The sequence below is a fragment of the Lichenostomus cassidix genome, chromosome 8 (assembly GCF_008360975.1).
Source record: "Lichenostomus cassidix isolate B80296 chromosome 8, HeHo_3.0, whole genome shotgun sequence".
NCBI lineage: Eukaryota > Metazoa > Chordata > Aves > Passeriformes > Meliphagidae > Lichenostomus > Lichenostomus cassidix.
In genome coordinates, this window is record NC_139489.1 from 248,648 (window position 1) to 274,885 (window position 26,238).

The 26,238-nt window shown below is 42.8% G+C and overlaps 2 protein-coding genes across 6 annotated transcripts in view; both read right to left on the bottom strand.

Annotated features, from left to right (window-relative positions):
* TNNI3K (TNNI3 interacting kinase) overlaps positions 1-13,351 on the bottom strand; it is a 29,112-nt gene extending 15,761 nt beyond the window's left edge. Inside the window, exons 1-9 of one of the 3 annotated variants that reach the window (XM_085067346.1) lie at positions 13,086-13,351; positions 12,401-12,509; positions 10,813-10,898; positions 9,196-9,293; positions 8,584-8,694; positions 4,411-4,509; positions 2,832-2,970; positions 265-409; positions 72-176 (exon numbers count right to left, since the gene is read on the bottom strand). In XM_085067346.1, the coding sequence (XP_084923472.1) occupies positions 72-176; positions 265-409; positions 2,832-2,970; positions 4,411-4,509; positions 8,584-8,694; positions 9,196-9,293; positions 10,813-10,898; positions 12,401-12,509; positions 13,086-13,125 (932 nt within the window). In that variant the 5' untranslated portion in view covers positions 13,126-13,351. Of the gene's footprint in view, positions 1-71; positions 177-264; positions 410-2,831; positions 2,971-4,410; positions 4,510-8,583; positions 8,695-9,195; positions 9,294-10,812; positions 10,899-12,400; positions 12,510-12,974 lie in introns of all 3 variants that reach the window. The other 2 variants (XM_085067345.1, XM_085067347.1) reach the window with 2 other exon arrangements.
* A 4,539-nt stretch (positions 13,352-17,890) lies between these two features.
* On the bottom strand, positions 17,891-22,015 carry FPGT (fucose-1-phosphate guanylyltransferase). Of its 3 annotated transcripts, none has more exons than XM_085067348.1 (4): positions 21,856-22,015; positions 21,541-21,708; positions 20,538-20,630; positions 17,891-19,794 (listed from the first exon to the last, which is right to left on the bottom strand). In XM_085067348.1, exons 1-4 carry the CDS (start codon positions 21,923-21,925, stop codon positions 18,332-18,334), a joined length of 1,794 nt encoding a protein of 597 aa, XP_084923474.1. In that variant the 5' UTR covers positions 21,926-22,015; the 3' UTR covers positions 17,891-18,331. The 3 variants fall into 3 exon arrangements, with proteins under 3 accessions (XP_084923474.1, XP_084923476.1, XP_084923475.1); XM_085067350.1 differs by lacking the exon at positions 21,856-22,015 and adding an exon at positions 21,155-21,230 and having other exon boundaries at positions 21,541-21,777; XM_085067349.1 differs by lacking the exon at positions 21,541-21,708.
* Positions 22,016-26,238: the final 4,223 nt, after the last annotated feature.

Here is a 26,238-nt window from a genome sequence, read left to right on the forward strand (position 1 = left end):
GTAATTTTGGGTGTTGTGCAACACCTGTGTCTAAGTGGAGCTCTGTTGATAATGGCATTTGAGCACCTCACCTGTGGAAAGCTGTTTCACTGAATATATTTTCTTTAGTGAGACTTTCAGTTCCTGAGAGCTGAATTATTTCCTTGACAACTTCAAACTTTCCATTGTAACAGGCACTGCAGAGGAAGCCAGTACAGAGTGGTTAGCAAACCCCTCCTTGCCATGAGCCCCAAACCTGTCACAGAGCTGCTCTGTGGCACTCACACGTGCAGAGGTGTGTCTCCGTAGATATTCACCACGTGGGGCTGCACTTCAAAGCTGCTCTGCAGTAAGAACTTCACAATATCATGGTGCCCAAATCGAGAGCAGAAGTGCAGAGGAACATGATCTTCATTGTCCTGAGCATTCACTGCCAGTTGACCCAGAAAGAAACCACAGAAAGGATTTTATCTTTAATACAGCGTGTTTGGGATATTTAGTATAACTTTATGAATTGTGTCTATGCCTTTTGAAATCTCCTGGAAAAATATTTGCAGACATATTTGTTTAAAATTAAAATTTCTGTGATCTTTCATATATCAAGCCCACATTGCTCTGTGCCATCTGCAGTGCACTGTCAAGGTGATTTTCTGAACTTGGGGCATAACTGCTTTCTTCCAGCTGCAAACTTATTGAGTGTTTTGATGAAGATTTCCATGAAGGAATCATGAGTTATAAATGACCCTTAGACAAAGCAATTTTGAAGCAAAAGTGAGATAATAACAACATCAACAGAACTGGGAATGTCCAGGCAGCACAGAACTGCTGACATCTACCAGTAGCAGCAAACAAATTTAAGGCCAGTTGCATAGAGTGTCTCTGGAGGATCCTTGATCTGCAGGTGGGAATAAATGTCAAAATTTTAAAATGATAAATATCAGCATTTTAGAATATGTCCCCACAGAACAGCCTGAAGGACATCAGGGGGCTCAGTCTACAACACAGCAAGGTGGAGCCAGGAAGGAACTCTCCTTTACTTATCCAGTCAGAACTGATGTCAAATGCCTGCAAAACATTTCCTTTGCCTGTTGAAGGATCTATAACTACACCATGGGATAATGGGTTTTGTTTCAGTTGGTAGCTTTTTGATTTCTAAACAAAGCACTCCACATACACTTTGTCTTAAAAAGAATAACATTGTCTTAAAAAGAAATTCACATTCATTACACAAGAAATTCAGTCAAAAACATCTTAGAAGAGTGTTATGGAGAAAAACGACATCCTATTGATTCAGGATTTACTAAAGAAGAGTACAGGAGAGTTCTTTAAATTAAGATTTTTATAGTACTTTTATATTAAATTGAGAACAGAGTACAACTGTCAGGGTAGCCAGGGACTGAAAACTGAAGTTGCCCTACAAGCAAACAGGAAAACGGAGTAAATGCCAAACTCTTGTCTGGAGACCAAAAGAATTCTGTAGAAATCATTCTTAGCACTGAGACATGGCATTAGTAGAAAGTAACAGGTGAAACCATCACTGTAAATGAAAGGATGGAAAAAGGACAGTGCAAGAAAATGCTTGAAAGAGTTTATGGGATTTCTGAAAACACAGAGTTTACTTAGTCCTTTACCAGAGTGTTTATCCTAAAAGAAATGATAGGATTGTCATCTGGAGAATCAGCCATGCTTGTAACACTGGGTTTATATACCTGGGCCATGTGAAGAACATGGATATTTGTGATCACACATACACAGGCAGCACATTTCTTTTATGAAATAAATTTTTACTTAAAATTCATGGTTGGGCTGGAGAAGGACTTTGGCCATTGTTAGGCTGCAGATATTCTTTATTTCAGCAGCATTCTGACCTTTTCAGCCTGTTTCAGTGGTCGCTGCTTGTTTTCAGTCGCTGTGGTTTTGGGCTGACTAGCGAGTCAGATTATGTTAAAAGATACATTTCAAGTTTGTGACCCCAATTACTGGTCTGCACTGAGCAGTGCCAAATTTATTCAGGTTCTTTCCCCAGTTCCTTTCATTCCTGGGCACTAAAGACTTGTTCCTCCACTGCTGCATTTATAGCAAGTTTCAAAGTGTGCTACTTTGAGAGCAAAAGGCTTCCTGTTTCCAAGCTCCCTTTTCTTTTTTCTGTGGTGAAGATTCTGAGTTTAAAGAAAAGGACCTGAAATGGTGCCCCAGATTCTTTCCTTTTGGAATAAACTCTCTAGCAGAGCACAAACCTCCCACTGCCTTGTTATGATGAGAGAACATCTCTTTACCCCCACTTTATTATATCAGCTCAGTGCACACACATCGAGGCTGAAATACCCTGAGCTTGCTACTGAAAACAGCACTCAAAAACCTGACCGTGCTGCTTCCTTATTACTGTAAACAGACTAAATGTGAGATGAAAAACCAGCATGCCTGAGGAAAACTATCCAACTGCTGCTTTCTTGTTTCAGTTGTCCAAAGATAATACATATATATATATATAAAATAGAAGATAATACACATATAAAACACATATATAATATATAATACATAATATATAATACACATATATTATCTATTATATACCATATATATTATATATTATATATTATACATTATACATTATACATTATAGATATAGAATATAGAATATATAACATAATATATATTGTAATATTATATATAATATATATAGTACAATATAATATATAAAAAGATACAATACATATATATATAATATAAAAGATAACACATATATATATATATATATATATAAAATAATATGCTAAGAGTATGTGTTAGGAAGCTAAGACCCTGTCTAAAAAACACAATGTTAAAAGTAATTTTTAAATATATTTTCTTACCATCAGCTTTGCTTCCCTCTTCCATCAAAAGCTTTGTGATGTTGAGAAAGCCTTTGGCAGCAGCCAGATGGAGAGGTCTGTCCCCAACTTCACCACTTGCATTCACATCGGCTCCAAACTTCAGTAAGAGGTGGGTCACCTAATTATTTAATTAATGTTAATTAAAATATCACAGGAAAATAAGACTTTGAGGAAACCAGATACAGTATTCCATTGGATAATACTATATGTGAGCATCTCTGTATAGTTAAACCTCAGAGAGATTCAATGGGAAACTAATTTTTCAGTTACATATCTGTAAAACGATTAAAATTCTCAAAAGCAAGCACACGTTCATTCTCATAAATGTTGTCTATGGTGAATGGACACCAGACACGTTTATTTGAATGACCAATTAGCATAATAAAGCAAACGCCCTCAAAGTCCCCTCAAGGCAGAGCTGTGGCTCTTGTCTGATCTATCTCTTAACCCAGAGCCCCAGGGGAGCTTTCGGCATCCTCTCACAGGACTGTGACTGCTTGTTCTGCAGTGGCTTGTGGCAAATGAGCAAACTGATCTCTCAGCCCCCCCAGAGGCAGTTTCTTCTGGATGATGAGGGGCACAGACATGCAGCAGCACCTTGGGGCCAGGCACCTGGCTCAGCCACAGCCCTGCTCCCACCCAGCTGCGGGGCACAGCACTCCAAACATCTGGACTCGTGGCTTTCAAAAGCTTTCCCTAGATAGCTCCTCAATGCTCTCGAAGTAACACTGGAATGGAAAAGACACTCTACCTAGAGGTCATCCTTTGAAACTTTAAAACAGCCCAGAACACGAGGCTTTTAGCCAAAGCAAGACACAGGGAATACTTGCATAAGCCAAACAGGCCTATTATCAGGGTTCACTTAAAAGGGCTGTTCAGGGCTAACGACTGGGCTGTGGATTAGCCCTGTGCCAACTGTACTGTCCAAATATACAGAAGAAAGGGAGTTGAGGGGGTCAGTGCCAGCTTTGGTCAGAACTCCAGACTGTGTTTCAATAAATCTGTGATCTGTGTGAATGGAGCAAGCTCAGCTGCACCGATGGTGTGCACAGCACCTCGGGGAAAATCCTGCTCTCTGAATGATCTTTTTTTCCCACTAATTGAAAAGTTTGCTCATTCCAAGGAAAGCCAATAGAATTGCCATTAAATTATTACTGGAAAGTGACATTCACTTCCTCAAAGAGGCTCAGGAAGCAAATTCACATACCCCAAGCAATCTCTGACATGGGATGAATGAAAAGCAGATGAAAAGTGCCTCTGGGACCAAGCCTGCTTATCAAAGCCCACTAAAGAACCCTTTGTTTCAAGAGGTCTCAAGGGGAAACATCAATTTTCTCTGGGGTCCAGTACAGAGGATAGAAGTGCAGAAATTTTCTGTTGATATTCAGACTTTTAGGGCAACCAGAGGTGTGTAGTAATAGAGAGTGTAACTCCAGTTATAGAGAGTGTAACCCCTTTGCATGGAAGGACCCTCCAGAATGTGAAGCAGAAGCATCTAACACTGAACCTACAGGTGCCTCAGCTCCCCTGCCCAGGGGTTTGAACTGTCCTTATTTACCTGCTCGTGGCCATAATATGCAGCAATGTGCAGCGGGGTGAAGAACACTGCATCCTGAACATTCACATAGGCGCCATGCTGCAGGAGGATATCCACAGCCTGCAAGAAACCAACAGGACATTCCAGTTAGAGGCACTAAATATATATTATATGTGCTCAGCTGGTAAAACAGGACTTTGAAACCTCATGCCTCCAGTTTAAAAAAAGTCAAACAGCCCCAAACAAGCAAATTACAAAGTTGCAGAGCTGTGTACAGCATGTAAAAGTGATTAATTTACGGTACTTTAACTGAACACTGAATGCCACTGATGCTTCATAAATAAGCCTGAAAACTGTTGTGCCAGTAAAAGAAATTATTTATGAAGTAAAAGGAACAGAAATGTCTGGCTGAATTTTCTCAGAACAGCCTTTAATTTTCTTTTAGCCATTATGAACAAAGAGCTGTAAACAAAACAGAGTTTTTAGAAGTGAAAAAGTCACCCAAAATGAAAGATCCTTTTAAATTTAAAGGTCTGAAGGTAAATCCTCAAACGTTATTCCCTCAGCATGGAAAGATTTCTTTGTATTTTAGAAGATAATAGGTCTTTGGCTTCAATAAATAACCCTAAGTGTTTTCTTTCAAATTCCTATTTTTTTTGGTCCTTCAGGAGGCCCATGTTTTTCTGGAAAGCTGTGAACTCTGAAGCACTGTCTTGCTGCATAGCTGTAAAAACAGCAGCCTGAATGAAACCACTTTGGGTTCTCCACTGAAGCCTGAGGGCTGCTGGTTTTCCTGAAGCATGAGGGAGTCTTTGGGCACATGAAGGGCTTGTGCTGGGGGTTACTTCATAAGTTCCACATATCATTTTGATGGATGCAAGTTTTTGAATGTCATGATGATGAAAGACACTGGAGCATGAGTGAGGCACAGTACAGTGAGGATCTGGGATGGAAGGACTGACAAGGACAGGGAAGAGGCCAGCTCCTGCACCATGCTGTTCATAGCTGTACCTTCCCAAGAAGACCCCCTGCAGGATGCCAGCCAACCTCAGCAGTAGTGATGCACATCTGTCACCTAGGCTGAGACCCCCAAACGTCACACATGCAACAATGAGGACAGTCAGTTCAATCCACGTCACTCCCAAGTGCTCAGAAGAAACAAACTGTTCCCAAGCAACACTGGTGTACAAGGATTGCTTCTTTACACTATTTAAATTGAAATAATTTTTTCCATGTGACTGCCTGAAGATATTTTCTGCATAAGGTCTGTTCCCTGACATGCATAAATGTCTCCATTTCCTATTAGTTTTAACCCTTTTTCCATGGCACCAGCTATAACTTCCCCTGCAGGCAGCACGGCAGGGCCAGGTCTGATTGTTCCCAAGGTGGAGGTTCTGCATTGTCCCTGGAATGGTCTGAGTGCTACATCATTCTCATTGTGATCCCCTCTCCCCCTTTATATACAGTCAGAATTTCCCTTCCTAAGTGTCACATGTGTTGACATCCTTTTGCTTTGGATCCTTTTTCTGCAGATCTCAAAAAAAGCATTTGACTGCATAATAAAAGTCTTAAGAAAGATCCCCTGAGATCTTTGGAGAAGCTGCTGGCTCTTCTATCAACTGCAGGTCAGCTCAGCAACAGGCTGATCATCGGATGGGGGGGAATATGTTCAGGTGGTAAGTAAAGAAAACACTCAGTTATTTAGTTAACACAGCTGGCTGGTTAACACAACTGATTCCCTCCACTGTGTATTCTGTGTCTGGACAGTTTGCATTAATTTGCTGGGAACATAGAGCCAGCTAGCCTGGGATTTAACGGTTTGGTGGCTTTGATTCATGTAAGACATTTTTCAGCCAACTACCATCATAAAACTGAAGTTTTAGCTGTTGTCTCTGAAAAGAGATGTTTGGGCCTGTAGCTTTTACATGAATATGGCTGAAAGTTCTTTGGAGCAGCTCGATTTTAATTTAGCCATGAACTGTGAGGCTGTCACATACTCAGGGAAGTGACCACAACTCCAGTTCTCCTTAATCTCTTTGGGAGCTGGAATTCAAAATTTAGATTCATCTCAAAGCTTTCAAGGTGGATCTTCAAGATGAAAAAACAGTGTTGAGCGATGTGGATCCATCTCTGATGATGAACATTAAACTAGATGGGTTTTGACACATTTTCCAGGCTGCAGCCATGGCAGCTGTGCTTGCTGCTTTGTGATCTCCTGATAAATAGAATTTTGTGCACTGTACTAAGCAAACTCCACTCAAGTGTAAATGATGAGAGGGGTACAGAGACAGGCTTGACAGTCTCTCAGATGAGATATCTTTCTAAGAAATAAAAAAGGAGTTTTAGAAAGCACTGAAAGCTGTCACAGGCATTACAAATAGGAGGGGATGCTGGAGGGATGTGCAAGGAGAGAAATACTTCAGAAACGAAGGAGAAAAAAAAAAATTATCCTCAGGAGATACGCTGTGGGTGAAGGTGCAGCTCATAACCCAGGAGACATTCCCAAGCTGCAGAGAAAGGCTGGATGGGCTGGGCAAAGGCAGCCAGCAGCATCCTGGCAGGGTTCACACCAGCACAGCCTGGAGACCAAGGGGAACTAATTCTTCTCTTTTCCTTGTACAACCAATTTTTATTTCAAAACAATATTTTGATCAATTTGTACAATAGTCATGTTATAATTTTTCTTAAAATTCTCTTACAAAAGGTTTATGCAGAAGTTTTTTGAACACTCAAAGCAATGATATTCACTTCAAAGACTAGTAATTAAGCCACTCTAAAGGTTCAAATGAGTCAACAAAAAGCCCCATGAGACACATGTGGACTTCGTGTTTTGGACAAGAGTAAGGGATAAACACTCATCTAAGAAAACAAGACCAGGGATTACTGACTTTTTAGCAGGGAAAATATAAATGAGAAGACAATTTCAGCAATTAAGGCCTTTGCACAGTGCCAGCCCCTGTACAGTCTTACACTAAAATATCTACAGGATCCCTAAGAAGAAACTCCTTCCTTTTTCTTCAACTGATCCTTGGCACAAATACACTCACAGCTCAGACCCTCAGGTGTGCAGGTGCAGAAATTGAGTGGCACTGGTTCATCCTACCTGTGACCCTCCATCCAGCTCATCCACAGGTGCTGCACTCTCTGAGCGACAATTTTGATTTACAACATGAAATAGGCAATGACAATTTACAACATGAAATAGGCTTTCCAAGGTGATAATACTGGACAACACATAATTGTGGATGAGGACCATATATTGTTTATTTAGCAATGACCTCTCTGGACTGGAAACATTTCATTTTTTCAAAGTAACAGTCTTAATGAAATATTTATTGAACCTATTTGCTGATTTGAACCTATTTACCTTATTTGAATTAGGAAAACACCAACAAAAAATTCCTCTTTCTTAAACTTATAGTAATTACTAGTGAGGGGAGGGTTGAAAAAAATATTCCATGTTTCCATGAGTGTTAATGAAATTGTGGACGAAACAAGCTGCTTTCTCTAGCAGAGGAATTTCTAAGCTGACTGAAAATTTCACAGCTATATAAAGAAGGAAGGCAAGAGTTTGGACTATAAATCCTTGGTCCCCAGCACAGCAGATGAATAAGAGCTGTGTGTCCAACCCTTAGGAGACTTATCAATATATATATATCTGAGATTCACATTAGACTCACCCTGGCAACAGCTTTCTCTGCACTAATCTGAAGTACAAAATAGCTTTAAACTGAGAAGCTCATCCCTTTCTGAAGTGAAAAATCACAGAGTTGTGAAGCAGAGCCCATGATACCTCGAAGAGGGAGTAAAACTTTTACTCTGCCTCCTTCACACAGACAGTATTTGGAAGACTCCATATTCAGGTTCAGAAACCCTGACATGTATGAGTGAGTGTTTCCTTACATATCTCTTGGTTAACACTTCTGACATTTATAAAACAGCACTATTTATTCCCAAGACTTTGAAGACATTTATAGAAAGGTAAGAGATGTACAAACAGATCTGTGCCCTTTGTGCATGTTTGCTCGATGCAAAAATATATACACAGATGTGAGTTTCCCAAAATGCAGGGAAAAAATAAAATAAAATCCAGCTGTACTCAACCAGTTCTGAGCGCTGTTTTGAAAGGCATCAATGTCAAATAGAATGACCTGCACTCACCTATTTTAGTCCTGCTCTCAAAAGACTCCATACCTTGTGACGGCCGGCGATGGTGGCGACGTGCAGAGCTGTCAGTGCTCCATAGCCGACCTGCTGGATGTCAGCCCCGCCGTGCAGCAGCGCTGTGAGCAGCTCCTCGTTGTCCTAAAAAACACAGATTTAAACCACTTGGGACACATCTGTCAGCTGAAGGGAGCAGGAGCACCCTAAGCCTCCCCAGCTGTGGCTCTGCTGGCCTCGATGCAGAGGGAGCAGCTTTGGTCTAGGGGCTCAGGGTGCCAGGAGAGCCTGGGGGGAAGGTTTGTCCCAGGCACCAGATGTCTCTCTTTTGCTATTCTAAAGTCCCTATCTTAAAAAAGTCTCTACCCTGATTTTATGGTGGCACTGGGCAGCTCCTCTGTCTTGAGTTGCATTGGATTTCTCCATCAGCAACTCCAAAGCAATATCCTACCCTGTGGATGACACTGCAAAAGCACATGCTGATTCCTGTGCCTGGACTCTTTATAGGGCATTTTCCTATGCACTGCAAATGTGAAATTTATATTTTCATGAGAAATAATGATTAGAGAGCTCATCTAGACAGTTCAGACAAATCAGTTGGTCAGTTCCAATTTCCTGTCATGAATTCTATTTAAAATAATTTACCTTATAAGCTGCTAAGTGCAGGGCTGTAAATCCATTTCTTGTTAGCCTGGATGGACGCAGCCCTTTCAGCATGAGAGTTCTGATGTGTGATTTGTTGCCTTTAGAGAGAAAAGTGGAAAAAACATCAGTTACAGGAAAGGTGAGGTACGCAGATGAGGTAAGAAGCTCCTGTGTGAGTTTGAAAGCAGAGAAAAAGCTCGACCTGAGGCAAGTAACAAAATACATCTTTTGAAACCTCAGAATGATGAGGCTGATGGAAACATCTCATTGGACAATGTGGGCACATACCAGCTCACTGCTTGTTCACACTTCAATGAGGATTTGGTAAGGGTAGCTGAACTTCTAGAGAAGCAAACTCTTCCTTTAACATCCAGACTATGCTGCAAAGAGCTCCATGAGCCAGAAGGTGCTTCTGGAACCTCTGGTTCCTCAGTTGCTGAGCTCCTTTGCCATCTCAGAACTGGAGCACTGCTCTCCCTACACAGGACATCCTTACAAGGACAGTCATTTTGGAGAGTGCTAATGTGGGTCCACATAGACAAGTAGTTTTGCTCTGACCTTTCTGATGCACAGTGATCATCTCAATAAATTCATCTGCCTTCTGAATACTTGTAACAGTAATCAAGGACAATGTCAGGTCTAGTAGCTCTTCACCCTCCTCCAAGTGTTCACATAACTAATAATTAGCCTGTGTTTTCTTAAACTTCCTCTCAGCTACCCCACCAACTGCTCTGATGCTCCCATATATCTTTGGATAGGATCTTGCCCTCTGAAATAACAAGTAAAGATCCACTCAGTTTTCAGTAGTTTTCAGTAGCAGGATCAGGTTGTTCCTCATGGTAAACATCTAAGACTGAGAAAATCATTTATGCATGTCATTATTCAGTACTTTGCAGAGCTGAAACCTCAGGGTAAAAGTCTCTTTGCCTCTCTCAGCCAATTTCTGCTGAAAATTGTAGAACAAGAGCAAAGCAAGTGCATGAACTAATGACTTGCTGTGGATGACAGAGCAGCTGTGTGGATCCAAGTGGAAAATCTCACCATTAGTGTGTTTTCATGAGCATCCCAGAACACATCTTGCCTTCTTCTCTTGTGTATTCTGATCTGCTGACAAAGCCCTATCAGCTGACATTTGTCACTAAAGCATTTCTTTTAATCATTATGAAATAAAATACAGATATTTTTGTTACACTAGAAAAACTGGTGGTGTAAATATGGCAAAGTGTTGCTACATGGAGGTCTCTGTCCTGAAGCCTGTGCCATGTACAGAATCCAGAAATGTGGAGCTTTGCTGTGTGATCAGCTGGATTAACAAATGCATACAGAAGCAGTTCTGACTGAGTTGAACACCTGCAGTACATCATGCTGCATCATCAACCAGAACTTTTGTCAGACTGAAGAATCAGCTGTAGTGGGTTCTTTGTGACCCAATTCAACCCTCTGGCAATGCAGCTTAGACTGACACTGAGAGATGCTCCTCTGTCTGAGAAATCCCCTGAAAATGCAGTTCTCCTGACAGCTACCAGGCAGAGTATGTCAGTGATGTCTGAGGTGCTGAACCCCAGAACACATCAGTGATAATCTGAAGTGCTGAACGTCCCTGTTTCCCACACTCACCCCCACAGACGCAGCACAGGTGGAGCAGTGAGAGCCCATTCTCCGTGCGGTAATTCAGATTGACTTTGCAGAAGGCTTCATCGGAGCTGAAAAAGGGATTTTACAGATCATTAGTGCTTTCATCTTTCAGCACAGCGTCTTGCATTTTGGAAACATTTAAACGAGAAATCTCAATGTAATTTTTTTTGAGACACAAGACTGAATTTATACCCGGTTTACAGTCTGTAAATCTAGAAATACTTTACTACTATCAGGTTGAGTGGTCCAGATTTATTGTTTTCTGAGCAATCCTGCTATTCAATCACAATATATACATTCTAAGTTTATCTAAATTAGGGGAAAGAAGAGGAAAGACTCTTTAGAAATATAAATAATCCACACAAAATCAGATTCCATATTAATGCAATAATAACTAAGAAGTATTTTTAAAATGTGTTTATTGATTCTAAGATGCTGAGCAGGACATGCACAGAGCAGGGGCCATCTTGCTAAATGAAAAGAATAACCAGGAAAAGCCTATCAAAAACTGAGTTTATACTCCCCAAATGAGATCACAGGGATCACTGTGTTTGCTTATATGTTGTTAAATGAGATTGTACTTGGACATTTTAGCTTTTGTACTTGGACATTTTAGCTTTTGTCATTGAGCTGTGTGGGTTTCCTTCAGCACAGACTGATTTGTTACTGATCCATTAAATACTCTAAGTAATTACATTCTTTGAAAACTAAAACCACCTACAGTTAATATTTCTTTGGAGAATCTTGATTTTGGGCTGCCCCCAGAAGTCTGGGATTTTCCATTCAGTATCAGCACACCCATGACCCTGATGTAGCAGAAGACTTGGATTTGTGTAACTGAAAACCCATCTTGAGGGAGGAGCAACCATTAAACATATTTTATGGAGTTACAATACTAAATAATGTTTCAATACTTTTCTCTAATTTGAAAATAAAACCCTATGGCAAGCCCCCCTTAGTAGAATGACCCCTGTTAAGAAAGGGGACACTCAGGGTTTTCTTTCAATAAATATTTCAATTATTTATTCTTTAAAAAGAATTATTTAAATTCTTCAATTATTTATTCAGAGACTTGTCTTAACTTCTGCTCTGTCAGTTAAGACTGTGCTCTAAGTCTACTTATTCTATGTTTCTCATAACTCCAGCACTTGCACGTGCTATCCTGAGAAAACCACTTCAACCCTGGTTTTGAATCCACTACTACAAAAAAACTTTTGTGTTTGTTTACAGTGTGATACTTCAGCAATATTCCTGGCTGCAGAAACACATCAGCAAAACTCAAAAGTGCACAGCAAAATCAGACATTCTACTAAAGCTAATTAATTTACAAAAGTATATAGGTGTTTGTTGTAAAATATTGGCATTTATAATCAGCAGCCACTAATTTTGGTACTGTGCTGTGGGGCTCTGCCCAGCACTGTGATGACGTAGTCCCAAAAATAGATATAAGGAACATGCATTCCATGCAGGGGAAACTCTCTCCATAAAAAATACCTGAAACAGAAAATACTGTTTGACAGCAAATAGTCATCTGAGAGAAAACAATAAACAGAATCCCAGAATATTTTACCTAAAAACATGCTTCAACTCCACCAGCTCCTTTTCCTTGATTTGCAGGTCATCCTCCAGCCGCTCCGTGACTGTGGCATAGGATTCGCTGACTTTCTTCTTCCATTCATCTACAACAAAAACTCCTAATTGATAAAACACTTCAAAGCACACAAATCATAACGTCCCAGTAACCAAAATGATTTTTAAACATCCAATTGTACAGTTTCATATATGTTTCTATTAAAGTTTAAAATATTACAGCTATTAAATTGCTCTTGCTGCAGCCAATAGAGACATATATACATGGATTTCAGACACAGCTCATATGTATGAATCCTCACCAGAAATATTTTAATATTAAATAATATTTAAGAGAAAACTTAAAGCTCATTTGCATTGTTAGCTCTTACTTCCTAAACAGACACACAGCAGAAAAATGTTGGAGATTTAAAGGTTTTTCTCATGGAGTATGAGTTAGATCAACATGGTAATGTAAGTTATTATGATCTTACATAATGGTGCAAATGAATTTAATTTAGTAGCTTTTTTGTCTTCTTTCATAGCCTGTATCCTGGTTAAGTCAAGAACAATACCTGAGCCTGGAACTCAAGAGTAAAGCAGCAATGAGTTATCTCCTGAAATACCATTTGCTCCTTGCCGATGGATGGATGGCACATTGCCTGTAAAAAAGTGACATTAGTTACCCGTGCAAGTCTGGGTTGGTCTAGATTTATAATTTCCCATTTGTCCAATATATCTTCTTTGTTTCAGCAAAGTTCTTGCAGTAATATGATTCCCTGTTCAGGGGCAGTGACAGTCCTGCTGAAAAATACTTGTGATAGTCTCTGGCTAAAAATAAACACTGTGCCAAGAGGAATGTCATGCAACAATAGCATGGAGTGAAACAGCCCGTGCTGTCCACTGGCCTGAAGGCACAGAAACACCCACTCAGCTTGCTTAAAAATCTCCTGTCTGCTCCCCTACAAATACTTGCCTTCACCTGCTTAAAACTAGTGGGAAGTGGTAATTTGGCAGCTTTGCTACGGATTTTGTAGAGAAGAGGGAATTTAAGCAGCTGAATCCCAGGTGTTCTGTGAGGATCCCCAAGGAGTGCAGGAGGTCCCCAGCTTGGAGAGATCAGGGATGATTGCAGCCACAGGGGTGGCTGTGGGAGCATCTGGCTATGGCACTTGGGAAGTGCAATCTCTAATTCCAAGTGAAATGCAAATATACACATATAAATATTTATATATTTATATATATCTATGTATTTAAAGTGTGATGACTGAGCACACTTCAGCTGTGAGAAGCAGCTACAGAATAATTCAAACTGGGGTGGGGAGGCGGAAGATAAAAAGAGAACAATAATTTTAGAGCTTATTTGCCAACAGGGAAGAAGCTGCATTGACTCTCTGTAAGGCCAGTTTCAACGAACATCTACAAGTAGCACTGAAATGTCATGAGCAATATTTGTCAGTGAGTAAATTCTTCAGATGTGATGTTTACAGAGTACTGAGCTGTACAAATTGATTTTTTTTTTAAAGTTTTGTTGCAGTTTCATGTTTGGAACATGCAGCTGTCATGGCCAATCTTAGAGCAGAAATGTGTGAAAAATTCTTTTCCCATCCCTGGTTTTAAATGTCCTTCCCAGGGAAGCTTTACAGGACTAAGTCTTTTGAAATTATCTTTATTTCAAATCATTTAGAACATATCCACAATTAACACACATATCCACATACATCAATTACCTGAAGAAGCTGAATAGATTTCATTGCCATTCTGGTGACATTCAGATATGTCACAGGGAATGAAAAGGGTGCTGAAAGAAAATAAGTATTTTTAAGAAGAAAGTAGAGGAACTCTGTAGCCCTTTTAAGGGGGCAGATATTTGCAGCAGATGAACAGAGTGCACAGCAGAACAGCACTGCTATTTTTGCTCTCACAGCACCAGAGAGGCTTTGCATGGGGACTCATGTTCCACATGTGCAGAAAGCAGAAAATGAAGCTCTTGCATCAGAGGTTTGGGAAGAGGCTGGAACCTCTGAGCTCCAGCAGAAACACCCTGACAAAGCATGAACATTGCTCTGCAGATCCAGCTGATCCTTGGAGCTTACTTCCTCTCATCAGCTCTCCAAATCCTTCTGGCACACATTCCTCTCAGCTGCTCATTTTTATTTCAGCTGCCTTCCCTTGTGCTCTTTGTTAAGTGTCCAGTTTCTCAGATTTCAGTTTCCTGCACCAAAGGTCACTGAAATAACCCCTCTCAGGTTTCAGAGTAATATAGACAGTAGGGCTAAACCTCTGTTGATCATGGTGTGTGCTCAAGGCATTCAGGGAAATCATTGCAATGATGTTCTTTATGAGCCCTATTATTGCACTACACAGCAGAACTAATTAAATAAAGAAAGCTGACATGAAAATATAATTCAAAGCTCACCTTTACTTTCTTTGAGGTTGTACAAGCCCAGATTGCATTTCAGGATCAATCTATGAACACTGAATCCATCTGGGAAACTCCACGAGGCTCAATCAAAATCAAATTCCAGGTTCCAGTAGATGACTCTCATCTGCAGCAGGTTCTGCCTGCCTGACACTCAGGGCTGCATCTTTCATTACTCAGCAGGAAAATCATGGGCCAGGATGCTGTGATGGTCTTGTTTTCAGAACCTGGCACTGGAAACCAGAAACCCCCAAATTGTTATGATCTGCTTGGCAATTTTTACTGAGTGGCCTAGCACAGGTGTCTCAGTTTCCTTGGGATGAATTTATCCCAGCTGGCTGCATGAGAAAATTATTGTCATCTACATTAACAGCAGACTGTGGAATACAAAGATTACCTGGAGTTGTAAATGCAATATGGATAAAATATATACACAGATAGAATACATCAGACTTGGATTATTATTGTCAGGAAGAGTCTGGTCTGCAAGCTTTTTGATTTTAATAAGATGTGCTCACACTGTAACAGGACCTTTGCTGTAAGGACTGCAATTAGTTATAGCTAAAAATGCACACACTTCATAAATAGCTGCAATACAGGGAACTGTAGGATCAAAGCAGCATTTGGACAGAAAAAGCCCTTCCAGACCATCAAGTCCAACCATTCCCCCAGCACTGCCATGGCCACCACTAACCTATGTCTCCAAGTGTCCCATCCAGGCAGCTTTTCATTCCTCCAGGAATGGGGAGATAGAGCAAAGAGTTCCATCTAACAGGGAGTTAATTAAGGCTCTGGGATTTTGGTCTGAAGCTGATACAGGAAATTCAACAGAATCAGCCACTCTCTGTAGCTGGAGGGTTAAAGCCACGTTTCAGCCTTGCAGAGGAGCCTGCACAAAAGCAGGCCTCGTGTCTGCTGAGTCCTTCTGACAAAATCACAGAAGTACAATGGATGTGCATTTTAATTTTTAAATTCCCCCAGCCCTGGACAGCTGGGTGCCCTGAGTGCCACTACTGTTACCAACCTCCATGCTCTGACATTCCCTACAACACAGGCCATTTCTTCTGAATAGTTCCATAAACCTCCTGATCTCCAACTTCACAATGATCTCTTTATTGATAATAAGACCATCAAGGATGATGGATACATTAGAAATGTAATGGGCAAATTTACACTATCTGATGCTCAATGAAAATTAGTGGAAGCCTATGTATGAAAAAGTGTTCATTGCCAAGTGTGGAATCCAAGAATGAATTTACAGAATGCATGTAAACATGCACAGACAGAGCCCTGTGTGAGACAAAAACATATGGGGAAAAATTAATATAGCTCTGTATAAATAAAATACATATTGTAATGTTTTTCATAACATTTTACATAAAATTTGATTGCAGTTTAAAAATGAAAAGTGGTACAATACCAGCTATTCCAGTATCTGTGGAGTAAATCCATTAAGCCTGCTGATGTTATCTAGGGCTAATATTGACAAAAATCTGCCTTCTCAATTTGAGACAAAAATATTCAGTGTAAGAGGAAAGCATTAGGTGACATACAGACTTATAGCAGTGCAAGGTTTCTTACCTGGCAAATCTATGCTTATTCCGTTACAACAGATTTTTTTTTCATTCACACCTTTGCCTCAAGATCTGATTTGGGGACTAGCTGTGCTAGTCCATGGCTACCATTAGGATGACACTCCTGTGCTTTTTTTTTGTCTTGGAATTCATACTGCTCCCTAAACCACAGCAGCTGCTGCTGGCCCAACCTACCCCAGCCTTTTCCAAAAGTGAGTCGCTGCTTTTCCTCATTCTCTTTTCCCTATTCTTATGCGCCAGAAGCAAACTCACTTCCTATTTTTATCCAGCTTGCTTTCACTAGTGAAATCAATACATGGTACTCAGGGAATTCAGAACAAATGCAATTGTAATAGTTAAAGTGGATAATCATGTTAAAAGGATGCATTTTGCTGCTACTAAACACGTGGAGAACTTGCCTGGCAGCACAACAACCCTGAGGAAAGTCTGTGCCAAACTAAGTTTGGACTCCAACCGAAGATGCAAAGTCTGTGTCAAACATCTATTTCTCCTGAAATGTTTTGTATAACAATAGATGAATAAATCCTGCAAACAGGATGATATACAAACAACAACTCCCTGCTCTAAGACTACTTTCCCTTTGTGACTAAGCATTTATCTTGGACTTGAGTGTTCCCAAATCTACTGCTTCCATTGTTTAACTAGTATTTCATACTGACTTTTAGATCCTCTATTTGCTCAGAAATTCTTATTCCTTTGAAGTTAACTCAGCAATTCCCAACCTCCATGTTTAGCTTCTTTGTATTTCTTTATTAATGAAGAAGGAACCTAGTGCAGGTTAAAGAAGGGTGGGTAATGCTCAGGGGATGTTAACACTGCTGCCTCGTAGGTGGCATAAGAAAGGTGCCATTTGGGAATTCAGTCAGCAGGGAGATAAACACTGTCATCATGAAACATTAAATAAAACATGAGAACCCACAGAGAAATTCAAGAGAAAAAGATGCATCATGTTTACAGACAAATCATGCTGATGTACAGCACAGCATACTCTTAAAACCAGCAGATTTATCTGTTTGAAGCTGGATCTTGGGCATCTAAACTAGAAACAGGAGGACTTTATTGCTAACTTTATTTACAGAAGGGGAAGAGTTTCTCTGAAGATAAGTACTGTGGTTCTCACAAGGAACTGTTCCAGTGCCTGCTCTGCTCTGCAGGAGGATGAAGCACCACACCAAGGATCCCAACAGCTAGGTTTAGAGAAAGACAAAATGCTGGTTTTCACATGGCACACATCAGTCAATCCATGGGTAACAAAGAGCTGGCAGCTTCTCAATCACACTCCAGCTTCCAACAACTACCAGTAAAAAAAAAAAATTAGTATGTCTTGATGACAGGTGTTGACCCCAATATCACTAGTCACAAGGGAAAGAAAAATCTCTCATGCCCATCTTTTTTCCTCTGATGAAAACCAGGAAAGGATACAAAAAATATAAAACAAAAGAGAAAGACATATTAATGCCTCAGACAAGAGGTCTTGAATTATAAGCACTTTTAATAATTTTACTTCTACAATTGAAATTGTATTGCAAAAAGGCACCATGAAAAGAGAGAAACATAAGTTATTGTTGTATTATTCCATATTGCTGGAGCTAATATTCTATCCTTTAAAAGCTTTTAAAGCAATTTCCATCAAATATACAATTAGTTTGTTCTGTATCATATTCTTATTGACAAAGACTACCAGACATACAACATGAAACTCATGAAAAGGCACCAATTAGTGTTTTTACATCTGAAATATTTCCCTACTTTAACCAAAAGAACTGTTTATCTGCATTTACTGCTTTATTAATTTTATGCAATTTCTTTATTTCTACTTCAATAAGATCAGAGAAAAGATCTGTGTACTTTTCCCTTATGATGCTTACAAATTGGGAAGTAATCAATCATCCACATATTAAAACAGGAGACTTGTTCAAGTACTGTTCATTCTAAAATCAGACTTCTCTTTTTGTTTTTGTAGGCAGATTACATCATAAATTTGCTTCCTGAACTTCAGCATGTTTTCCACATCTTTGTAGGTGAGCATTTCTTCAACAGACAAAAGCTGAAAGCCACTCAGTTTGAAAGCTGACATGTGCTGCACAGAATTCAACATCTTCAGTGACATTCTAACTGACTCACTCAGAGTAGAACAAACAGGGAAAATCCTCGCAGTCCACAGCCCCAAACATGTGTCCTCACTGGAGAAGAGCTGGTCTGAAGCCTCTATGCTCCAGAGGTGCAGGCATTCTGGTAAGCTGGCTCCAAAAAACTGGAGGGAGTGTATATCTGACATCAATTTCACGGTCTTTTTCAGGTTGTCATCTACCCTGAACACCATGGTGACATACCCCACTTGATCATTAATTTTCACACTTACTGAACTCAGGAAGCAGTGTGAAGGTATGTCTACTCTGAAATTTATGTAGGACCCACTGACAATGCTGCTTTCCCCAACAGAGACCTCAGGCCCAATTCTGGAGTACTCAATGACAGACCCAGGCCCTATCACACATCCAGGCTCAAGGATGCTGTGGATGACACTTGATTTATCCAAGGTCTTGGCCGGGTCAGGGAAGATGCTAAAAGCCACAGGCTGCAAGCCAAGCTCAAATCTCAGTTTGCTCTCAGCAGTAAAATGAAACAAATATTCCTGAGTAGTTCCAATGTGGTAGAACTGGGAGTTGTTGAGGACAATGACATTTAGGGTGGTACCTTGCAGGAGGGAGTACAGCTGCTGCCGCATTTCCACCAACCCTGAGTCCTCCTTGGTGACATTACTTGTGTTTTTGGTGTAGTCTGGAGTGGCTCCAGGCCCCAGGGCCTGGAGAAAGTCACCATATGCATCTATTTCACAGCCAAGCGTGCCCACCTGCTTGTAGAACATCAGTAGCTGCTGTGCAGTGCTGTGATCAATGTAGAATATGCTGTCAGTGTACACACACTCCAAAGCCATTCCCGAGTCTCCGTGGCTCCCAGAGGAGCTGAGCTGAGGGCAATTCCCCCTCACACACACTGCACCACTCTGCCGCATTGTCTCCACATCAGGCTTGTGCAGGAAACGAAGGCAGGATGCATATTCCAGTCCTCCTTTTCCTGAAAAACTGCACGGATCTAACACAAACACCCCGTGAGTGGTCCCGACTGCCAAATCTGAGGGGTGAGCCACCGCGGTAAATCCAGGTTTATCAAATGTGATGGTTTCTGTGACTGCAGTGCTGTACAGCTCGATGTCATCCGAGCATGTGACAAGGACTCCTGGTTTCATGTGACGAGGGAAGTCAATGTACATGGCCAATTTCAGCTCCAGCATCTGGTAAACAGGATCACCCAATGGCACAGCTGTGAAGATCTTCCCCAGGGCACTTGCACTTGGCAAACGCTGACTGTAACCGCCTGGAAAAAAGACACTCCTAGTTACACAGAGATACTTTATGTAAGTAAGCAAAACACTAAACCTATGCAGCTATTTCATACAAATTAAAAACTTCCCAGCTTGGTCACATACCAAGTCCCAAAGTAGATCTGCCCATATGTCCAAAACCCAGCCTGCCTTATACAGCTTATATTAAAACTGTGATTGATTTCATTACCTTTCATTACCTTGCTGAAGTGACAAAAGGAAAAGATACCTGCTTTTTGCTTGGAGGAGAACCCCTACATTCCTGATGGGAATTTTAAGCCAGAGATGAGTCAAATAAGCAGAGGTTTGGTCACAAGACTTGTTAGCACTCTGTTTCTTTCTCCTCTGCAGAACTGATGCTCTTCCACCTCTGGAAGTGGCCTGACTAAGTGAATAAGAAGGCAAGCATTCAGCCTGCCCAGAGCTATGAGGAGCCCAAGGTCCTCCGAGAGAGGGTTGCATTACTTAAATGGATATTTGAAGGCAGAAACTTAAGTCACACCTGTAAATTACATCTCTTTCTCACTGACTAAGCAACTTGAGTGCTGAGAAGAGATGCTGACGTGACAGTAAGATCTCGTAAGCACCAACCTGATTTCAAATGATCAGACACATGGGTTACTTTTCTGAGGGAACTGTATTTTGGAACTCCGAATTCTCTACCATTGTATGAAAGAATGAAAGGAACAAAAAAAAAGGTAAAATTTAACAGTAAAAAATGGAAAACTGAATTTACCAGAATGGATTAGCAGCACCCTGAAGGAAGTCCACTGATCACCATACTGCTCTTCCAAGTACTGAAGAACATGAACAGTTGATCCACCATTTCCTAAAGAAAAAGTATTTTAGTATCTGTGAGAAGAGCTCCAATAATGCCTTTTCTGACAGGTGAGGTGTACCAGTGCACAGCAAGCACTGATGGGACAGTCCTTCTACCGTAACATGGTTGATAAGATCACACACAGAAGCTGATGAACAGTCTCTCTGGAAGTCTGTGCTCTCTGAGGGGATGGCATCCTGAGTGGACAGCTTTGGGGAAAACTCTGTGACAATTTCCCCTCCCAGATACCTCTCCACAACCTCATCATTTGAAGCATTTAATCAAACAGGCCATGACTCAACCATAAAAACCAGCTCCTGTAAGAAACAAGTCACACAAAAGCCTACTAATGGATTCAAGGCAGTGTTCAGAAAGTACTTCTGACATTTACAGTATGGAAATAAGGAAGGTTTGGTATCTGAGGAAATTGTTTGGGATATTTTATGCGCTCCTACAACTTAAAACTGCTAGATTTTCTGAGAATTAGCGTCTGCATATTATTCTACACTGCAGATAAAACTGAGATTACTTACTTTGTATGTCAAAGTGGACAGGACTTAGGAACTGCAGGATGGTATTACTGATCATTGCTGTCAGACCATAACCAAACTGTCTAAATAACCAGGTTAAGGTAAGTATGAATATACAAACCACGAGTTAGTGCTGTTCTATGTGCACAGATCACACTGGGAGGAGCGGTACAGCTCATTCACCAGCGCTGCCGTGCAGCCCCAGGCGGGCTCTTGCCGCCGCTCCCGCCGCCGCTCCTGCCGCCGCTCCCGCTCCCGCCGCCGCTCCCGCCCGCACAGCCGCACCGAGCCCTGGGCGCACCGAGCCGGAGCGGCGGGACAGGAGAGGAGGAGCGGCCCGGCCGGCCAGGAGCCCCCGGTGCCCCGCAGCCCCCCGCAGCCCCACGCACCGATCCTGGGCCCCGGCGGGTCGGCGCACACATGGTACCGGACGCCCCTGGGCAGCTCCCCGCGGCGCAGCTTCTCCGCCAGCTGCTCCCGGAACGCTCCCGCCTGCGCCGCGTCCGCCGCCGTCAGCACCACCGCGTCCCACAGCTCGCCGGGCCGGGCGGCAGCGCCTGCGGGAAGCGGCTCCGCTCAGGCTCCGCGGGGCGCGGACACGGCCCTGCCCCTGCCCCGAGGGCCGCACCCCGAGCGCTGCAGCCCCGAGAGCCGCTCCCCGCGGGCCGCAGCCCCGCCGCCCCATCGCCCCGCCGCACCCGCACCTCGCAGCGCCGCGAACCGCGCCAGGCGCCGCTCCGTATCCTCCCGCCGCGCCGCGCTGCGCTCGTCCATCGCCGGCCCGGCCCGGCCCGGATCGGCCCGGCACGGCACGGCACGGATCAGCACGGCAGAGCACGGCACGGCACGGCACGGCACGGCAGCAGCGGCGGAACGCGGCCCGGAAGCGCCGGCGGCGGAGGCGGCGCGCAGCCCTCGGGACCGCCCGGCCGGGCGGAGCGGCTCTGCCACGCTGCGGCTGGGCGCGGCTCGGGGAGCAGCTCCGTGCGCGCCCAGGGAGGTGCGGTCGGGTGCCCGGTTTGTGAATCCGCTAAGGAACAGAGTCCTAATTCCTGCAGCTGGCCCGTTTCCGGCTGCGCTGCGCATAGCTGCCCTGTTGGTGCCACCACCTGCTGGCAGGGCAGCTCCAGCACAGCGCTGGCACCTCCCGTGTGTTGTGGTCGCACAGAACACAATCCAAGCTAACTTCATCCCGAAACGGCTATCCATCCCTTCACTCGCTGCCGTACTAGAGCAATGCAGTAATAAAACAAGCACAGGCATTTGTTTCCGGGCACAGTTATCCCGCCAAATTCCATCCAATGGTGTGAGGAAGCAGCTTCCCACGCCCGCGCTGTGAGCAGCAGTGACCTGTGCTGCCAGCGGGAGAGCCCCAGTCTCTCCGACACCTCAGATGGAATGTGCTCAAACTCTGCATGTTTGTGGAAGTGCTGAGATTTGATGTCACTTTTGTAATCTAAGCTCTTGCAGAGGCACAATGAGAAACGACTTGTTCTCAGCAGTGATGGACCTGTAACACCAGTCCTGCTGCTCAGCTTTGCCCGTCTTAAATAGCAACAACAAAAAAAGTAACTGCTGAAGTGTAGTCTCTGATTTAGCTCAGATTTCCTGTAATCCCACACAGGACAGTAAATATCTGGTATTTCAAGGTGAATTAAATGTGTTGGTAGTGCTGCAAATCTGTGCTCTTACTGGTCCTTTATCTTAGAACTAGATTTTAAATGCTGCATAAAAATGGCAAGAAATGTCAACATGGTTCATGTGGCAAAATATAAACAGGTGTGGTGCTAGGTTGTGCCATGCAGGAGGAATTTCTCCATGGAAAGGGTGCTCAGGCCTTGGCAGGAGCTGCCCAGGGAGGTTTGCAGTCCCCATCCCTGCAGGTGTCCAGGGAAGGGCTGGCTGTGACACTCAGAGCTCTGGGCTGGGGACAAGGTGGGGATCAGGCACAGGCTGGACTCCATGATCCTGCAGGGTTTTTCCAGGCTCACTGACCCTGTGACTGTGCCCAGGATGTGCAGTGCATGCCCTGCTCTGTTCCCACGGATGTGTTCTCCCTCCCCTCCATCCCCACGCCTGGCACAGCCGTTGCTCCTGGCAGCCAACCCTCATTAACGCTGTCTCTACTTGATTAGTTTCCCAGTTCTCACACATGCAGTTACTTATGGTTTGGGTTTATTTTACTGGGTTTATCTGTGTATCCATGTCGCAGTGGAAATGTCCCCACAGCATACTGGTGGCCAGGTCAGCTCATGGAAAAATACCTTACATGCATTGTTATTTGTATAGTACTATACATTACTGTATATATATAGTTATACTGGTGGTGTTATTCAAAAAGGGGATACAGTTCAGAACATTTGCCTGTAAATAACCTTTACCTCCCTAAAATTAGTCTTTCTGGGTAGAATAATTTCTTTTTAGCTTTTAGTAAAAAAGCTTTCACAAAAATAGAGATAAAATATTTTATAAACCTTTTATAAAAGTCATATGTAAGAAAAATGTTAAATATTTTCTAGCACATCAGCTGTGTCTATGCTGGGCTTAGTTACCTGTCAAAGGTAATATCTGCAATTTATTGGAGACAAAGCAATTGAAATGCTTAGCAGAAGAGAAATGATCTTTTAAACTGAAGTATAGAGTCCATAATTACAGTGGGAAACAGATTAGGAAAAATAGCATTCCATCATTTCTCCTGTTTGACATTTACAGAAGTTCAGGGTATTTATTTAATATTTAAACAGCCCATCTCAGGAATGTTTTCAATGTTTGATGTGGTTGATCACTTCCCTGACACCCTTCATCATTCACCTGAATTATTTTTGTAGGCACACATACAATATTTTAAGATTCTGTCTTTTTATCTGCTGTGTGTTTGTACCCGGGCAGTTTGTTAAACTGCTAATGAGTCCCACGGGGCAGTATGTTCGAATTAAACAGACATTGATACCTGCTAGAAATAAATTTAAAAAGCCCAGAAAAAAAGGCTTTCTCTCTCTATATATAAACAGTCTGAAGCTAAGCTGTGCTAGCTGTCATATTATGGGCTGGATGTTGGGTTGCATTGCCCCTTCTTTGGGGTGAGCAAGCTGAGCACCTTTCTGGCACGGCAGGGCAGCTGAGCAGTGTGCCCAGGTTTGGGATCCCCAGCATGGGAAGGGCATGGAGCAAGTCCAAGGGAGGCCATGGAAATGGTCCAAAGCCTGGAGCTCCTCTGCTCTGGAGCCAGGCTGGAGAGCTGGGGGTTCACCTGGAGAAGAGAAGCTCCAGGGAGACCTCAGAGCCATTGCCAGGGCCTAAAGGAACCTATGAAAAAGAGGGAGAATGACTTTTTACATTGACAGATAGTGATAGGACAAGAAGAAATGGTTTCAAGCTAAAGAGGAGAGATTTAGATTGGAGATCAGGGACAATTCCTTCCCTGTGAGGGTTTGAGGCCCTGGCACAGGTGCCCAGAGAAGCTGTGGCTGCCCCTGGATCCCTGGCAGTGTCCAAGGCCAGGCTGGACAGGGTTTGGAGCAGCCTGGGACAGTGGAAGGAGTCCCTGCCCATGGCAGTAGGAGGAGTGGATGAGCTTTAAGGTCCCTCCCAGCCCAAACCAGTCTGTGGTTCTATGAACTGAAGGGAAGTAAAATTAATCGCCTCTCAAGGTTTTTGGGGAATAACAGTTGACTGTTGGTGGATTAGGTTATACTGTCCAGGAGATGGCACCCTACATTCAGTCTTTTTTTAAAAAACCAACCCAACCCCAACCACAGTAAAATCTTCAAAAGGTATGGAGGAGCTGCTTGCAGAAACCCAATGTGTTATCCTTACAATGTTGGGTCCAAGTTTCTGTTTTTGATATAATCACCAAATATTTGACAGCTATTACTTGTAGTGTAAATCAGTCTTTGAGAAATGGCTGGTGAGAAGCAGAGTGGAGGAGTTCAGTAGAAAGACTCCAGTGGAGCGTTCAGTGAGTGGGAGAAAGTATGTTTCTGACTGTAGTGTATTTTTTGGACCTGATGCACAAGAGAACAAGACAGCCATGTGGGGATGGTTTGTTCCTACAGGAACATGAAGGCCTGTAACCCAAGCTTTACACTAAAACTGATGATACTTGTGGTAGAATTTATAGGATTGGATCCAAGTTCCCTGATAGCAAATGCACCCGGGAAATGTTTGGTTTTTTGCTTTTGGTGGGCTTTTCACCTTGTTTGTTTTTTTTTAAATGTTTGGGATTTTTCTTTGCTATTTAAGCCCCCTGAGGATCTCTCCTTGGGTCGTCATGCCGAGGGTGGTGGCTTCATGCTGCCACTCAGCTGGGCTGTGGCTCAGCCCCAGGGCTCACCTTGGCCCCAGCCTGGGAGGACTCCTGGTACCCACTGAAGTCTGACCTTGTAGCTTTGTACTTGTATGGAAACAACGGGTTTGTAGCAAAATCTGGCTTTGAATTCTCCAGGTGTGCTCCCTGAACAGTGATGCTGATGCAGGAAGACAGGAATGATTATTTTGTACTCCTCCTGGCAGCAGTTTCAATATTCTTATTTTCTGTTCATTCCCAGCACCTTCCCTTTTCAATACTGCACTTTTTTCCTTTAATACATCGCTTTTGTTTCTGTTGCACTTACTTGTTATAAATATATTATTGTCTATTGGTTGCACAAATGTCTTTTGGGAATATTTTCTTCAAAGACAGGGAAGGAAACAGGGAAAGTGTTCTGCTTTTAGGACTGGCAGGTGCTCCTGGTCAGCCACGGGGAGAACTGCTACCCCTTTTTGCTGTGTGCACAGGGAGTGGCATGGAGCAATCCTGCTGGGGCAGCTGGGGTGCTGGGTGATGCTCCTGTTCTTCTCCAGCTCTGTTTTCCCAAGCATCCCTCGTGGATAAAGGTGAGGTGAATTTCACATGCCCATGAGGAGGAGATGTCAGACTGGTGCTGCCACAGCTCCTGGCTGCTGCAGTCGTTCTGTGGCCATGGAGCTCCTCAACCACTGGCCCCGTGTGCCTGTCCTGTGTGGGACAGATAAGCCTGGGGCTTGCTGAGCTCTTCTTGAGCAATTTCTCGGAGTCATTAGGCACAAACAATCTTTCTTTCAGAGTC

Excerpts from the sequence above, each read along its gene's own strand:
- FPGT (XM_085067348.1), bottom strand. The coding sequence starts at position 21,925 with ATGGACGAGCGCAGCGCGGCGCGGCGGGAGGATACGGAGCGGCGCCTG. Across the intron at positions 21,709-21,855 it reads GCGGTTCGCGGCGCTGCGAG|GCGCTGCCGCCCGGCCCGGC; the intron begins GTGCGGGTGCGG and ends CGCTTCCCGCAG. Across the intron at positions 19,795-20,537 it reads GGTGCTGCTAATCCATTCTG|GCGGTTACAGTCAGCGTTTG; the intron begins GTAAATTCAGTT and ends TCTTTTTTCCAG.